At 33.0% G+C, this 16,064-nt stretch overlaps 3 protein-coding genes across 5 annotated transcripts; all 3 read right to left on the reverse strand.

Moving 5' to 3' along the window:
• Positions 1 to 78: 78 nt before the first annotated feature.
• LOC123196082 (peroxisome biogenesis protein 22-like) lies at positions 79 to 4,425 on the reverse strand. Of its 3 annotated transcripts, none has more exons than XM_044609962.1 (8): positions 4,083 to 4,425; positions 2,904 to 3,140; positions 2,749 to 2,796; positions 1,597 to 1,653; positions 1,412 to 1,513; positions 807 to 872; positions 571 to 672; positions 79 to 459 (listed from the first exon to the last, which is right to left on the reverse strand). In XM_044609962.1, exons 1-8 carry the CDS (start codon positions 4,191 to 4,193, stop codon positions 355 to 357), a joined length of 828 nt encoding a protein of 275 aa, XP_044465897.1. In that variant the 5' UTR covers positions 4,194 to 4,425; the 3' UTR covers positions 79 to 354. The 3 variants fall into 3 exon arrangements, with proteins under 3 accessions (XP_044465897.1, XP_044465896.1, XP_044465898.1); XM_044609961.1 differs by having other exon boundaries at positions 1,594 to 1,653; positions 4,083 to 4,424; XM_044609963.1 differs by lacking the exon at positions 1,412 to 1,513.
• Positions 4,426 to 7,013: 2,588 nt separating this feature from the next.
• LOC123196718 (cyclin-U1-1-like) lies at positions 7,014 to 8,096 on the reverse strand. The gene is made up of 2 exons (XM_044610812.1): positions 7,611 to 8,096; positions 7,014 to 7,378 (listed from the first exon to the last, which is right to left on the reverse strand). The coding sequence occupies exons 1-2, from the start codon at positions 8,009 to 8,011 to the stop codon at positions 7,150 to 7,152; spliced, it is 630 nt and encodes a 209-aa protein (XP_044466747.1). The 5' UTR covers positions 8,012 to 8,096; the 3' UTR covers positions 7,014 to 7,149.
• A 468-nt stretch (positions 8,097 to 8,564) lies between these two features.
• Positions 8,565 to 16,064, reverse strand: LOC123196717 (SPX and EXS domain-containing protein 1-like). The gene is made up of 14 exons (XM_044610811.1): positions 15,873 to 16,064; positions 15,190 to 15,316; positions 14,963 to 15,075; positions 14,624 to 14,662; positions 14,416 to 14,508; positions 14,203 to 14,319; positions 13,444 to 13,539; positions 12,778 to 12,891; positions 11,805 to 11,858; positions 11,498 to 11,545; positions 10,414 to 10,564; positions 9,625 to 9,790; positions 9,087 to 9,156; positions 8,565 to 8,990 (listed from the first exon to the last, which is right to left on the reverse strand). The coding sequence occupies exons 2-14, from the start codon at positions 15,269 to 15,271 to the stop codon at positions 8,730 to 8,732; spliced, it is 1,404 nt and encodes a 467-aa protein (XP_044466746.1). The 5' UTR covers positions 15,272 to 15,316; positions 15,873 to 16,064; the 3' UTR covers positions 8,565 to 8,729.

Raw genomic sequence — 16,064 nt, forward strand, 5'->3', positions numbered from 1 at the left:
TAGAAGAGAAGGTTGTTGTGTAGCACAGATTTAGAAGGGTGGAAGGCCGTTGTGTAAGAGAGGAAGAGAAATGGCAAGTGTTCACAACAACCGTATTATTGGACATCAAAATTATTGTTGATAATTTGCATAATCTTTAACCAATGTCAACTGCATGCATAACTATATAATGAGATCTTTCGGTTGTCAAAGGCTATTTCACAAACTTCAAACAAATGAACCTTCTTCTCCCTTCATCTCAAACCCAACAACTTTAGGCGAGTGCCTGAAAACTTTTCTGCTAAGCCAAATACATGAAATGAAACCAATGTGGAGAAAAGGATCAGAGATTTATCTCTTTTACTGCCTGTAGTGTCATGCACATCCAAAGAACTGTTCCAATGACGAAGAATTGAACACGTTTGAAGCAGTTCTTTCAGGTCTGATGGGCGAAATGTAAAGTTGATATTTAATAAATCTCTGTAACAAAAAACAAAATATTTGAACTCAGATGAAAAGCATTGTGTGGACTGATATGAATATGAAAGCAGAACAAAAACTAGAAAATTTAGCTGAGTATTGAAAGTATACAGCTAATTGAGAAATGATTTCAAGATTTGTGTCAATATGCCAATCTGGCTCCAGTTGCCGAACGAAGGATGACCGCCCTATCTCTGTGCTACAAAAGAGAACCTGCTTACACAGTTTACTTAAAAGTCAAGCATAATAAACATATGGAGTGGCAATTGATTAGAAACAATTAACCATGTACAATAGTATATCCACCACAAAAGTATTCTTACATTATATTAATTCATAAACCTTACCTTGTCTTTGACCAAACCTCCTGATGTGAAAACCCCTGCATTTTCCAAAGCCACAAGTATCCTTTTCTGCAGATAACAGGTTAGTATGAAATGGTGAAAAACTAACATAAGACAGCCAATTAAGAGCTTATTCAAGTAACTGCCACTTAACACAACCACCAAAAGGTTCTTAGACTTTCAATATGAAAGCAGAAATGGTGGGAATCTACAATTGCATGTCAAGTATAAGAAAAGAACCTCAAAACTGTGTAAATTAGAAGTTGATTAATCCACTCTGGAAAGAGAATTTTTTTATAAAACATTATCTTGGATGTCAGAGCATGAGCTCTTCACTTCCAGGACCAAAAGTTTTTATCTTCCTAGTTTAAACTTTTGCGTCAACCAATCATCCCGAATTTCTTTTTCAAAATATTTTCTAATGAAACGAAAATGCAAAAGGTTAACAGAGGGATCAGTACAGTATCAGCCATTTGTTATCCCACAAATAAACATAAAAAAGTTAAAAGATTAGTGAGGCATGTAACTCGTGAAACAACACAAAGACTAAATGCATGGTATAGAAGAATGATAACATGATTACAGTAAACAATAGGGTTTAAACATACTTCACTTTCATCATCAAGTACTCTTTCCATAAGATAGAGATCACAAAATTTTGTGATCTCCAACAGAATCTCCAGCACAGATGACCGTACAGTTGCTTGGCTCTGCATATAAGAGAATGAATTAAATTAATCATTTCTAGAATTCTATTTCAAGCATAGAGCAGACAGAAAAAGATTCTCACCACCTGGATCTCCTCTGGACTGCTCTCCTCAAGGATTACTCCAAGCAAACGACATGTCACCTACAAAAAATTAGTCAATGCATCAAAATTTTAATGGGGGTTTGAAAACTTCAATATGGCTTGACAAAGAGACACAAAATTGCATAATGTTAATTGATTTCATGAGCATTAAATTCCAGTACACCCAAACATCTATTTTATAGTTAGAAACAATGTTTTCTATAGGAGACAAAGACCTAATTTTATAGCCCACACAATGGCAAAATACATCCTTTTGACATAGATAAGTCCCAGAAGGTGGTTAAATATCTATCTATTAACTTAATAAGTAGTAGCTTTATAGGTTCATTTAGTGTTTTTCTGTATTGGATTTGGTTAATTTCGGATGGTACTCTTCATATTCCTTAATCATCAGGTTCAAGCAATCTAAACAGTCATCAAGAAGTACTCAAATCTCCATACATCCCTTCATATTCTGTTTTCTTTTTCTAATATGCAAAACAGTAAACTTTATGTTAAAATTATACATATGTTCTTATTCCTAAGGACAAAGTTGACCTAATAATATTAATTTGATTATTGACAGATTTTAATGATGTTATACAGTTATTGATTTTCTCTGATTCTTCTAGATATTCTTCTATTTTTTGGTGTTGTCTGTCTGCTACAAGATCCAGTTTACTTCTTTTTTTCAATAAGATTTCCAATTCACTTATTATTAAAAAAGATCAATCATCATGAAAACCCCAGCTTATCCTCCAATCATAAACTCCTACAATAAAAAATCCCCAAACTTATCACTTAAACTATTCTTGGATAGTATGCCACTGCCTAGAGTTGGCTTACTTTAGTATATGGCAGGCTGAAAATTATTATCTACAACTAGACCATCATTAATTTACCTACTCCTAACTCATAGTATATAAATTCCATCATAATTTGTTTGCAAAATGCATTACTTCTAAAGAATTTTAACCCTCTCCAATTGCACTAACTCCTAAATTTAGGCCCACCTTAAAGCAAATAACCAAACACACAGTCAATTCAAGACAGTTTTCAGATTCCACTACAACAGATCCTTCCCAACAGATAACAGGAATGCATCAACAAACCTTATGTTATATGTAGCATATCAGAAAGGATATGTAAATTTACCTTTCTTCCTTCACTTAGCTTCTGCCTAACTATTTGCCCCAAAGTTGGCTGGAAAAGAAGGAAAAGGATTCAGGGTGAAAAAAGACAAATTAATAATGAACCATGTCAACATGAACAAAAATATTCAATTTTTGCACAAAGTGATATACACATACCTTTACTGGTTGAAAGAACTCATCGACAACATTTTGTGCTCTTAAATCTTCAGATGGTGAACTAATTTCAGAAGGTATCACAGTTGTATTAAACTGAGCACGGCCAATTGAATTACTGGTTGTAGGAGCTTGTCGTTTTGGTGGCCTTCTTTGAGGTCCACTTGGTGATCTAAACATCCGCCAGGTAAAGACGATTGCAAGGGCAAGCCCTGCAATAGCCCCTACTGATCGTGAATCCTGTATCAGTAGAAACTGTGAGAACTCCAAAAATAACAAACAGATCTCCATGCATTCCGAGTTTCCTTTAAATTCAACATCCCCAAAACAAGCAAAAAAAAATCTTGAAAATTAATGGTAAAGCTTCACAAAACAAATACAAAGGTGTCATTCTGAGCGTGAATGAAAAACTTCTTTTCAATCAATTATCTTGATTGAATTCATATATCATTATGTAAATTCTATGTAGAAGATTCCAAAAAATTACACTGCACATTTTAGAAAGATATTTGATAGATATCATGCTATGCATTCTAAGCTAAGAGTCACTTCTATTAAATTTTCTATGCTTAGGTTGGCTCAAGTGGGGTTTTCATAAATTAGGTCCCTTCAACACGCCAGTTCACACTTAGCTATCCAAAAACTTAACATATCACATATATATCATTTTCTATTAAAAATGAAACACATTACAATGAATTGAAAGGAATGGAAATGATCACACACGTCTAATCACCCCCGTTAGAAAAAAAATATAAATACAGAATGAACTTAATCCAATTCAAAAAATTGCCAACCCTAGTGAAACCATTAATGGGCCCAAGTTGAATTCAGATTGCCTGTGGAAGATGCACAATCCAATCATCTTCAACAAAAAGATCTTTTTAGTCAAAAACCACTATCTTCTCCAATGCATTTAACATGTAATAGAGACGGAAAATCCCTTATTTTTCAGAATTAAAAGAACACATATAAAAATATTCTAACTTAACAGTCTTCGTTGTTGATTCATGGCAAAAATATTTCCACTAATCACTAAGTAAAAAACATTCATTAAAATCAAAAACTAAATTAGAATTGAGATATATTTTTGGGTACAAACAGTCTCAGATCAGCCATAAATTTAACGCAATTTACAAAAAAAAAAAAAAAAAAGCCAAAAGAGATAAAAGGGGGAAGTACCAAGTTATTAAGAGAGAAGAAATTGGACATCTTGACAGTGAGATAAGCCCCAAATCGTTTGATCAGCTGAATTAGGTCTTCCCTAGATGACGAAGACGACGACTCCGCCATTGCCTGAATACGAATTGCAACGGAGTCGTTTCCTAATTAAAAAATAAGGATAATAAAATAGGTGCTGTTGGGTGAGGTTAGGGATTTCAGTTTCTTCCCAGGAATTTCATTGCTTTTGAAAAATGAAAAACAGAAGCAGTGGCAATATTTTCAGAAACAAAGAAAACTTGCGCTTCTGCGTCAACGATCGTGAGAGAGAGAGACTTTCTAACGTGATGCATTTTTTTTTCTTTTAGTTAATTTATATGAATTTTATTATTATCCGGTTGGGCATGCCTTGTTGCACGGAATTATTTGGGCAGTTCTAGGGTAAGGTGGGCACATATGATCTTAATATGTAGGGAAAAAGAGTATTTTTCACCCAAGTTTTAACCAAATCTTAAAAGTATATCTATGTCTGATAGAAAACTTAAACACCCATCTATCTTTAAACAATCGTTAAGTTTTCTGTTAAATATAGAGGTAAAACCGTCATTTTACTGTTTATATTTAAGTTATATAAGTTTATCGTATTTTCTCCTCTCTAATTTTAAAAAATTAATTTTTACCCTCATACTAGAACTTTGAAAAGTGACTTTCATCCTCTCAAATCCCTAATTTTTTTTTTTTGCTTTCTCTCCGCCCACCGGTGACGATGTGTGTGGAGGGAGAGCGACAAGTGCTGTCTAGATTTGGATAACACTCGTCAACCTTCACTGGACAACGTTCGTCGTCCATTCTAGACGACCCTCATCATCTAGTGAGGACGACACTTGTCGTCCAGAATGGATGATGAAATGTCGTCCAGGATAAACGACTCTCCGTCATCTAGAATGGACGATGCTTCGTTGTCCAAAGATCTGGATGACGCTGACGGTTGTCCTTCTTGGATGATGATCATCATCCAGAGGTCAATTTCTGAACGAAAACTTCTCAGTCATAGGTTGGTCGTCGTCGGAGAAGCGGTTGGATTTCAAGGGAGAAAAGTGAAATTTTTAAAACTTAATTCAGGAGACAAATGTTAGTTTTTCAAATTAAAAGGGGAAAATGAGATAAAATTTTAATTATTTAATATTATTAATAAAATGACGAATTTGCCTCTTAATCCTAACAGAAAATATATGGGTGGGTCTTAACAGATTAAACTTTGGATGAATGTTTGAATTTTTCATTAGACGTGGGTATACTTTTGAGATTGGCTAAAACTTGGGTGGGAAGTAATCTTTTTCCCTAATAAGTAAAATATGGGAATAGAAAAAAATAATACATAAATTATATAGGTATAATACAATGAATAATAAAAAATACATTTGTAAAAATGTGTTTCTAAAATTTTTTTATCAAAAAAGTATGAAATGTATATATATAGATATAATATGACACATCATCAATAATACGTTTTAAAAAATACGGTAATATTATAATAACTTTAGTGTTTTTCTTGTATCTTCTATTAAAAATCAATATAAAAATTCAAATATAAAGTATTTAATTAACTATTAAACCTAATATAACATAATATATAATCAAAATTCTTTGTATTTGAGAAAGACAAATAAGTTAGTTAGCTTGAATTTCAAATTTCAGATCAAAGTGAAGCTTTTTACAGGTTATAAGAGAGAAAAACACAAAATTAGAGCTGAGAATTAAAAAAGAAATGTTGTTGTTTTTTTTTTTAAACGACAATGACATTTTCATAAATCATTGAAAATAAACAAGAGAATTTTATACTTTAAGTTTAGCAAAAAATTCAAAAATATGACATATATAAAATATAACGTTTAATTCGAGTTTAGTACGGAATAGTTTAAAATACTCATTTAATAAGTTTTGGGTTCAAAAATTTTTTTGAAGGTGTTTAGTACATAAATAATACACATATTTACTAACTAGACATATGATTGGTTTCTTCTGGAGATATCGTAATTCGTTTAATAGTTGTAAATCAATTATTGAATCTGAAATTTATACTGATCAGTGTAATTAATTCAATTTCAAAACACTAAATAAATAAATGTCATCGTATGTCAAAACACTAAAGAAGCCTAAAATTGATCTGAATCAAGTCGAATGATACTGAGCTTGAGTTTGATTCAAAAAAGTAGATATAAGGTTTAAACTCAAACTCGACGACTTAAAAAATGATAGACTCGAGTTAGAGCTTTTAACTTAAAAAATTACAATAAAACCATATAATTATCATTATTTACTCCTATATTTAAAGTTCTGTTTTAAATTTTATGTGAAAATTCTAAAACCTGAGGGGCCTTTGTAATTTATTAACTAAGAACAAAAGACGAAGGGATATATCATGCAAGTTTTAGGGAGTAAACGAAATATTGTAAGAGTAAAAATATAAGATCTTAGCTATTTAGGGGTTTATAATATCATATAGCTCGTCTTAGCTCGCAAGTTCACCAAAGTCGTGTGACAATATACTCAAACTCTTTTTGAGTTCGAACTTGGCTCCACCCGATTACAGCCGGTTAAGTATAGGATTCAATTATATCTTGAAACTGGGCAGTAAGAATTTTTCTCATTAATTTTTTAATTTTGGGATAGATAACTAGTCCTTGACCAAACTAGGAAGGGTAATAGTCGGCCAAAGTTGGCTCCACTGATCGAATAAAAAATAAATAAATGAAGAATTCTTTCCGGGAAACTGGAAGTGGGTTGAATGATATCAGATTAATGCTCAAGCCTTTAAAAAATAGTATTGCCAGTTGATAATGTTTTATCGAAATTTGTTGCAACCTTGTATGGACAATCTGTCATCGTATTGCCGACTGGTATTTTTGGTGTTGTAATTTTCCTTTCTAACATTCTTTTCTTTGTTAATGTTGAAAGGGAAATAGATGAATTGGTAACAAAGATTCACAAAAGGGAATGATAAACATGACTTCAGCTTGACAAAGAAATGAAGGAAAAATTGAGTCAGGTGAGCCCACTACTTGATCAACTCTCTCTGTTTTCCGAGTTAGATTTCTGTGGCATCATCAACAGTATTGGAGACTAAGGATCTTTCAATCTTTAGGGCAGTTCCGTTCACCAGCATCTCCTTTTCCAGGTGCAAGCAGTAGCTCTCAAATACTCTAGAGCTCACAGAAACTCCAAAATCTAGAAGGAAAAGCAGTTCAAGTTCAAGCTTGTTCAGTTCAGCATTGCTTACTCCCCCAACTCGAGCATAAAATGCGTTGTTGTAATGCCTTCCGATTTCAAAAGAAATGGAAATTAGCCAGGATTAATCCCTATGTATGTTCTTGTGCTTGTCAGGCTAAGACATTAACTCTAACTAATTCGTTCTTAGAACAAAACAGAACATAAAAATTCCCTCACCATTCTGATAGAGAAGAAGAAAACAAGTGAACAGAAATCTATATGCTTATCAAATCTATATATGAAAGATGGTATAAGTAGAGTTAATGAAAGGAAACTCACATATCATCGATCATCTTAGAAGCAACCATAACACTTGTGACGAGCAGTCTATGGGCATTCAATGATATGACAAGTGAATCAGGGTGTTTGTGCAGCAGCCTGTCTATATACACATAACCAACCACAAAGCACGACGGGCTACAATTGGTGTACTTGTATATTCTCTCTAAGTACTTTGCTATGCTTATGCTTGGTGCCCTCACCCCATGAAATGCGTTCAAGCTCTTCCCAACTCTAACCACCGCCTGCTGGCTCAACTCATCAGCTATCCTGTCGTTTCTTGCCACCAGCTTCTCTACCACCGATGACAGAATGGTTAGAACTCTGGGTGTGGTTGACTCGATTTGACTCGGCTCCGGAAGCCGGCCTTGGTGGTTGATGTACTCAGTTCCGGCTAGCATTTAATCCATTTTAGTGGTTTTTTTTTTCTGAAATGCTAAGATTTTGGGTAGTTCAGAGTGGCTGTGCTGTATAAGTTATCTGTTGTACGTGCATGTTTGTTAGTTTCTGAACCTGGTTAGTCATCGAATGCGTTTATGACAGGTGTACGTTGTTGATTTGTCATTGAAAGATATCAAAGGTAGTGATAGGGTAGGTGTCTAAGTATTCAAATTCAAAGGTTTTGAACGGCCAGATGGAGAGATGAGAATGGGGTGGGATAAATCTGAACCGTTTGAATTGAATCGGTCCAAGGAGTTGATGGATAAGATTTCAAGATAGATATGAACTGGACTTCAACAAGAACTGACAACGCATATTTCACTTTCCCTAATAGAAAATTCTCTGCTTTTATAGTGACCACTAAAATCAAAATGAAGGATAAATTTAAAAAAAAAAATCTAGATTAGAACATTTTTTATATTTGTAAAATTTAACTTATTTAATATAATAATTATAAATTTAGTTATTATATCTCAAGTTTATCTATACAATCAATATGAGCGGAGACCTGGGTGAAAAAAAGAGAAAGAAGTAATGTACCTGTATTGATAATTTTGACCAAAATTTCTATGAACAAAAGAATTTTGGTCTCTCTATATAGAATTGAACTTCAAAATTTTTAATGAAGAGTGCATAAGCCTCGGGTACAGCTGGTAGCAAGACAACCACTAGTTGGTCTTATACATTGTGGTCAGTAGGAACGAGTAATTTGGCATCTTCATTTGTGATGTCGTTGGCAGCCAGCTGAATATTGGATTTGGAGGAGTTCATTTTGTTCCACTCATTTTCAACACGGAAAAAGGCCCATTGGAAGCGACGGAATATCTCCAAGGCAGTGATTACGAACACAGTAAGGTAATTATGCCGGAGATGAGCAGACAGCTTGTATGTCCATATGCATCGGAGGATCAAATTGCTTCCTATCACCCAAGCATATACCTGCAAATTAAAGGTTGAACTAAGTAAATGAAAAATGAAATTGATATATATATACTAATGTTGTAACAAAACAAAAAAGAAGATATATATCCTTACCCATTTTCGACCATAAAAAACGAAAGAGAAGAAATTTGGTTTGCTGAACTTAAAAATCCGAGTGAAGCAACTGCCAAAAGAAAGTATATTTGCATGAAAACATCTGTAAAAGATGTATGGCAAGTAAAACGTCAAAATAATTTGTGTCTTCTGTGCTCTAGATATAACCTGAATTGACATGTACATCTAGTGAAAATTACCCAAAAAAAAAAAAAAAAGCATTTAGCATCAAAAGACAGCAAGTTAAATGGACATGCATGGTGAATTCCAATCACATAATCAAGTACCTTATCCACTGATAATTTCTCCAAAATATATATAATTCTGACATATATTTCTCCATCACAGGATGAATGTTTGAAGTGCATTAGAGGGAACCAAAACACAGTAAAGGTGTGTAATTGCATGACAGTGCAAAAAGTTGCACCACCAAATTAATAGAATATGGTTGAATCATTGAGGCAATTTAAGAGCAAGAGCCAAAGAGTTCAATTTACATAAAATAATTGTTAAGTGATAGAAAAAATATTTAGCATACCTCAAGTCCCAATCTCTAGTCAAATCCCAATAGAATGAGTACGATGAGTTCAAAACACTAGACAAGAGCCAGAGTGGCCGATAAAAGTTTGTCCACCTCTCAGGGAAGACATGATATTTAAGGGCTGAAAGAAAAATCACTGGTACTGATGTTGAATATTTCAGAGCTGAAATCATAAGCACACAATGTTACTATACCTGACATGCTATCATAATAAATCATTAGACACATAAATAGTTGCCTACATACAAATACAATACATATTTAGTACGTACAAAAAAATATTATAACTTTGGATAAAAAGGCACTACAGCATTGAACAAGAAAAACATTAAACTACTGAGAAAAACAGCCAATAAAAACATTGGCTTCTATTGAATCAAATGAAAGGCATAAAAGTAGTAAACCAGTTTCTAGATCCATTCTGCTGTCACTTCAAGGATGTAAGATGATATGGAAACTTAAAATGATTTTAAGGTTGAAATCTATGAAATTCAACTTCAAGTTCTCTCCATTGTTTGGCAGCCCAAGCATGCAGAGGATCTTTTTTTTTTCTTTTTTTTGCCTTTTTGTAAAATGCTCACTGATGTAAAACATGTATTTCAGCCAGAAGCAGGTTAATCCAATAACCGTTCAAATGAATATTTCTACATGGTATCTAACAACAATCTATAAATTAGTTGACCCATAATTATTGCAATACTCAAACAGCCATAGCCCTTCCCAAGAAAAAGAGGTCCAATAGAAAATGGAAAAATAAATATACAAAAGTAATCCAAGAGATTTTACCATTGAAAAGGGTTGTCTTCTCCCTGGTGTCTTTGTATTGTCGAAGACATTGAAACAAGCGGAAGAGATAAGGCAAAACTAAAACCAAAGGGATTGCAATGGAGTGACTGCCACAAACAGAATCAGCCTCAAACCACGCAATAGTGGCTACCTGCATGTTTTAGAAACAATCTCTTAAAAGGAACAAATCCATATACACGTAAGTCAAAAAGAAAGAATTATATGTGATATTATTAGACAATTGACTGCTAGAGGTTAAGAAAAATTAGCTGTACGCTTCATGTAGATGGTTTGGCAAAGTTGCATTCGCTTTTGCCACTGTGTTATAATCTAAACATGTTTAGATTTTTGGTTTTTTGTTTTTTCACTTCACCACTTATCTTCAAATAAAGCATTTGAATATGACAGGTAGGTTAAATTTTCACTTATTCCTAAACTTTGAGAAAATTAAAAATCTATGAACTAGATAATGTAAACCACTCTTATGCTTTAATAAATATCAATTTTAACAATATAAATGAGATTTTGTAATATATTTCTTTTAAAAATTTATAAGATTGTTCACCACCATGGTTACCAGTTGCGGGAATTCAACCATATGCCTTTGGAATCCATTAACAAGAAAGTTCACTAGCGTGTTTTATTGACAAAATTGGTATTAGAATGATCACCTCTAGAAAATCTAACCATACAATTTTCATGGCAATATATGTGACATTTTGCTAGATTCTAAAAGAGAAAATTCATCCGCTCATACTTTATCTATCAGATAACACGACTTGGTTTACTGCTGCAAGTTACATAGACAAACAAATCATTCAAACAATGACTTTACCAAAACTCACAATAATTTTGATACCAATATTGTTACAAAACCACCAATGACTTTACCAGTAACTGGATGCTAATGAATGGATTCCAACTGTTATTAAAATTGAAGAATATTGTTGTCTCACTAGAGAGAGGTACAAGAATAGAACCAAGTTAAACCAAACAAAAAAGAAAAATTGGAAAAGCAAAAGTTAATCTACCAGAGCTACTCTACTAACATGTATGAGTATTGGCTCAAACTTAAAACACTTACCTGTCGATGAACCATTCGACATACTGAACGCTCCAAATCTGAGAACACCTGCACAAGATGTGCGATATCAAGTCAGCGAGAAATACACTTAGAAAATAAGAGATAAATATTCAGAAAAATATAGTAAAACACATGAAAAATAACATAAAAAATGTTTAAAAAAAAAAGGACTCCGAGTATCTATCACATATAAAAAAAAAAATTAAAAAAAAAAGACAACCTTAACTGCATGCAAATATATCAGTTTCTTTGTTGATGAAACACAAGAATAATATGAGAATAGCTAACTGGACAATAGGATGCATACCTTTGCCATGGAAGTCAAGATATCAGCTAAGAAAAAATCAGGAAATGATATTGCCTGTATTCATCACATGAAATAATTTTAATGAATGATATGAAATAGAAACTACTTGACACTCAAACCATTGGTTGAGACAAAAAATGGATAGTTCCGAATGAGACTAATGGCATGTGGCTCAAGGTGTGTGGTAGGACACAATTCCACAAGACTATTTTAATCCAATTTAGCCAAGAAACACTATTATTAGTTTACAGTGGCCCGACAGCATTTCTGCAATAGACCATTTTGGGAGGCTTTCGGATCAAATCCTGTCAGGCTACTCCACCCCAGTTGGTTGTCAAAACACTGATCAATAGATATATGTGCAGTTATGCATGTTGCACACTTTCCACTTTGAGAAGGAAATTAAAACGAAGGTATTAGTTTAAATTATTCCCATGGGAATTTAATAGTAGCATATTTATTTCTTCAAGATGACTTATCCAATTATAAAAAATTAAAATTCCTTCAAGTGAAACTTACAAAGAATTGTCAGTCAAGTAGCTAACCAATTCTTGCATTACTCTGCAACAGTGAAAGTGCATAATCCCCTCACCAAATGCAACACAAGACTTTTGACTCTATGAAGCAGAGAGATGCAAGAAATAAGTTTGACAGAAGGAGGTGGCTTCTCTAGCTTCTTACTTTTTAACTTGTATGGTTTTGTACATAATGGGTTGTTTGCTAGCCAAAAATGATCTTGTTTCTGTTTGGGTTGTTTGATGAATTTGTTTGTTCCACTTAATAGAGAAAAAGCAAGACTTCTGTAGGGCCTGACAAGTGAAGTCAGAAGACAGCTTGTACATAAGAAAACTAGTTTTTAAACTTCTTTCTTTTTTGTTTTCTGAAAAAATAACAATCATTGTATTTATTCATTATAAAGCATATAGATTCCATGGACTACATAGAACAGGAAGATAATCAAGTGAAAACTTGCCTGTAGTGGGAGAACTATCCGCCAAAGAGTTCTTAGCAAGAAATAGCGGGATGACAAGTAAAAAATATCAAATGGAAATATCAATATCATCACAACAGCAAGATATAAAAGAACCTGCAATACAGAACATGGAAATTTTAATACATCTTAAACCTGTCAGTTCAGTGGTCACATAAAATAAGGGTTTTATGCTTAGCAATGTATACTAATTAACTTTAGCTATTGCTATTGATCATATTACAAGAGCAATGACATGTTACTGTTCCTATAAGTCTTTTAAAAAACAAAATGTTGTTTTATGTACTAAATCAGATCATGAAATAACTTTAATTCAATGCATCAATTAAGAAATAGATTGACAAGGCTCAGTTATATAATTTTCACAAAAAATAATTAATTATTAACATCTATGTATGGATGTAGTAAAGAACGATAATTAAGATTAGTCCATATTTGAAACAGCCAAAGCAGATACATTAGGAGAACAAATGAAGCAAGCACAATTTTCAAAGGAGCTCAGGTAACTATAGGCAGCATAAAAATCAGCATCAACTTCCCAACAATAAACAAGGAAACAATTTCAAAGAAGTAACGCAAAGAATAACACAACAAAAAGAAAAATAAGTTCTTTTGAATAACGAGTAAGAGAGGATGCATCTATTACACTGGTTGAGAAGCAGCCAATGATACTTCTCCATGCGAGTATAGATATAGATATGCCGTCATGCTACTTGGGACAGCAATAGTCATCCATGTGGCACACTGCAGATATAAAAACAGTACAAAGAATTACTATGGGATGATATACATAATAAAAAGAGTCACTCTAAAATCAAAAAATCAACTACATAATAGAACTTATTATAGTGGCCAATGCATTAACCAATGATTATATTAAAAGTGATTACCAGATCAAATTGTGAAACAATTACCTTAACAGACTTAATTCTAGGTCAGGAAGAAGAAAAAGAATTTTGTGCTACAGCATATACTTGTGGTTTTACCCCACTCTATAATTAAATCAGCAAAATCACATGAAAAACTCAGCTGAGATCCTTTCATACTCCAAAAACACTCAATTAATGATACAGATAGTGCCACTCATCTTTACAACCAAAGCACTTGAAAGTTCTATTACCATCATTTAATACATTTGATACTCCAATTTCAGTTGATTTCTAGGTTTGCAAACAATATTGTAATTCACATACAACAAGGTATAGAACAGGGCCCAGAGCATATTCTAATAGTAGTATACCACCGCAAGAATATATTTTGCAATGCCAAAATAGAAAGGATATTGGAAGCTCTAGTGAGTATAGGCCACTTGTAGTGGAAACAACTAAAAGTGTCAGCATGTAACATCAACAAGGAAGCTAGTCTCTGGCTTTTCGATATCAATGAATTAGTAGTTAAATTCAATACCTTCCATATATCTCTGTGAGTAAGATGATCTTGATTGAGATCAAAAATTTTTGTATAATTGACATTAGCCTGGGAGAAAACCCATAAATTTACTCCCCAGAACCAAACCATCATGGTCTGCCATATAAAAAACCAAAGTATTATTATACTAGAGAATGAGGGGCGCTTGTACAATTATAATGTTTCACTTGACCCAAAAAAAAAAAATCTAACCACAAGAAGAAGAGGATTATAATACAGAAATGCCTCGTACAGAAAAAGATCCCTCAAGTCTGCACTCATTCTCATAACAGAATCCCATCCAACCTGCAATTTTTCGCATATTTTCATTAAGAACACTAAAGAAGTAAAAGCAAGCAACGATGTAACTCTGAAAGCAACAATCTGTACCAATTTAAGAGACAGGAAGAAAAAGACTAACCTTACAGCAAACGAAACCCCAAACAAAGAATAATAATACCTGGAGATTATTCTAAATTAGAATCTTGGAAAATATATATTATAAATCAACAATATATCACAAGGAAAAAATCAGGGATAAAACCATGAGACTATTCATCATAATAATTATATACTCAGAGAATAAGTGTATGAAAAGTGGCTTATCTAAAATCAAGATATGTCAAAGAAACTTGATCTAAACTCATTCATGAATTTTGTTAAGTTGAACCACAAATATCAATACAGCATTCCAACACATATAACAAATTGAACAACCAGAAAAAATAAATAAATAGATGTACATCACTAACAAAAAAACCTTAAATCTCCATAATAATACAGGAGATGGCATGATTGGTGAACCCAAAATCTTCACTCCGTTAGCCTCTGTTTGCAAGAAACCTTCCTCAACATTATTACCTGCCTCATTACCTGACAGATATTTTATAATAATGAGAGGCATGTATATATCTAGAAATACAAAACTATCATAAAAAAGAGAAGCGGTTACGAAAAATCTAACTCTTAAGGCAATAACTGTCTAACCAGGATCCAAGAAAACGGGTCTACTTCCAGACTTCCTTAAATGTGGACTATTAGAAAGAGCAGTTGCTAGACCTCCAAACATGGATGTAATAGATGATAGCAAAGGTGTTAACCAAAATAACTTTTCCTACAGAAAGAATCCACAGTAACTGAATTAATAAATGAGATCAAAAGATAATAAAAGAGCAACCTTAAAAGAAATTTATAATTGTTCATTGCACCTAAAATGGGAAAGAAAATAAGAATCAAGCACTCCATAAAAAATCAATTAGACATATTGAACTCGACCACATGTACACTTCTGATAGTCCTAATTACAAATTCAGAATGCCACAACTTCACAGTTCTCATATTCAATAGAATTAAACCTAGGAAAATAACTCAATAAGTTTTAACATCCACATAAGATTCCATTACAATATTTTAATGATGCACATAAAGGTCATCTGTAAAGCTTGCTCAAAATCGTATATATCAATAATCATGCAAAGTTACTGGATCTATCTATATTAAAATTCTATATTATACCAAACTTAGTACAAATGACGAGTAAAACTGAGCAATATCACAATGTTTCAAATAACTACGCAATAACCGAAATTCTAAGGCTAAGTTCCAGTTTGTTGGAATAGAATAGACTATCCCAAGAAAGTGTTCATCAAAACAGTATATAACTAACTTACCGGATCTATCTTTTGAACACAGATCAGATCAAAAGATACTAAAAGTAACAATGGCGTTGTTTGAACGTTATCGTATAATGCGAACTTAATTGTGGTTCGCTGGATCTCGCCAACTGATTTGGAGGAATTTGAGTGAGATTTAAGAGAGGAAGGAGAAAGGAGGCAAACGAATTGTTCGTTTCCAAGGACTAA

Source organism: Mangifera indica, chromosome 14, assembly GCF_011075055.1.
Source record: "Mangifera indica cultivar Alphonso chromosome 14, CATAS_Mindica_2.1, whole genome shotgun sequence".
NCBI classification, from domain to species: domain Eukaryota; kingdom Viridiplantae; phylum Streptophyta; class Magnoliopsida; order Sapindales; family Anacardiaceae; genus Mangifera; species Mangifera indica.

Bases quoted from the DNA above. Each gene is read 5' to 3' on its own strand.
- LOC123196717 (XM_044610811.1), bottom strand. From the start codon at position 15,271: ATGTTTGGAGGTCTAGCAACTGCTCTTTCTAATAGTCCACATTTAAGG. The intron at 14,509-14,623 runs GTTAGTCTTTTT...GAAAAATTGCAG, and splicing joins GGGGTTTCGTTTGCTGTAAG to GTTGGATGGGATTCTGTTAT. The intron at 13,540-14,202 runs GTATTGAATTTA...TTATATCTGCAG, and splicing joins CTCACAGAGATATATGGAAG to TGTGCCACATGGATGACTAT.
- LOC123196718 (XM_044610812.1), bottom strand. From the start codon at position 8,011: ATGCTAGCCGGAACTGAGTACATCAACCACCAAGGCCGGCTTCCGGAG. The intron at 7,379-7,610 runs GTGAGTTTCCTT...TGAAATCGGAAG, and splicing joins TCTAAGATGATCGATGATAT to GCATTACAACAACGCATTTT.
- LOC123196082 (XM_044609961.1), bottom strand. From the start codon at position 4,193: ATGGCGGAGTCGTCGTCTTCGTCATCTAGGGAAGACCTAATTCAGCTG. The intron at 3,141-4,082 runs GTACTTCCCCCT...CTACTGATACAG, and splicing joins TCTTCTCTCTTAATAACTTG to GATTCACGATCAGTAGGGGC. The intron at 673-806 runs GTAAGGTTTATG...CTGTGTAAGCAG, and splicing joins GAGGTTTGGTCAAAGACAAG to GTTCTCTTTTGTAGCACAGA.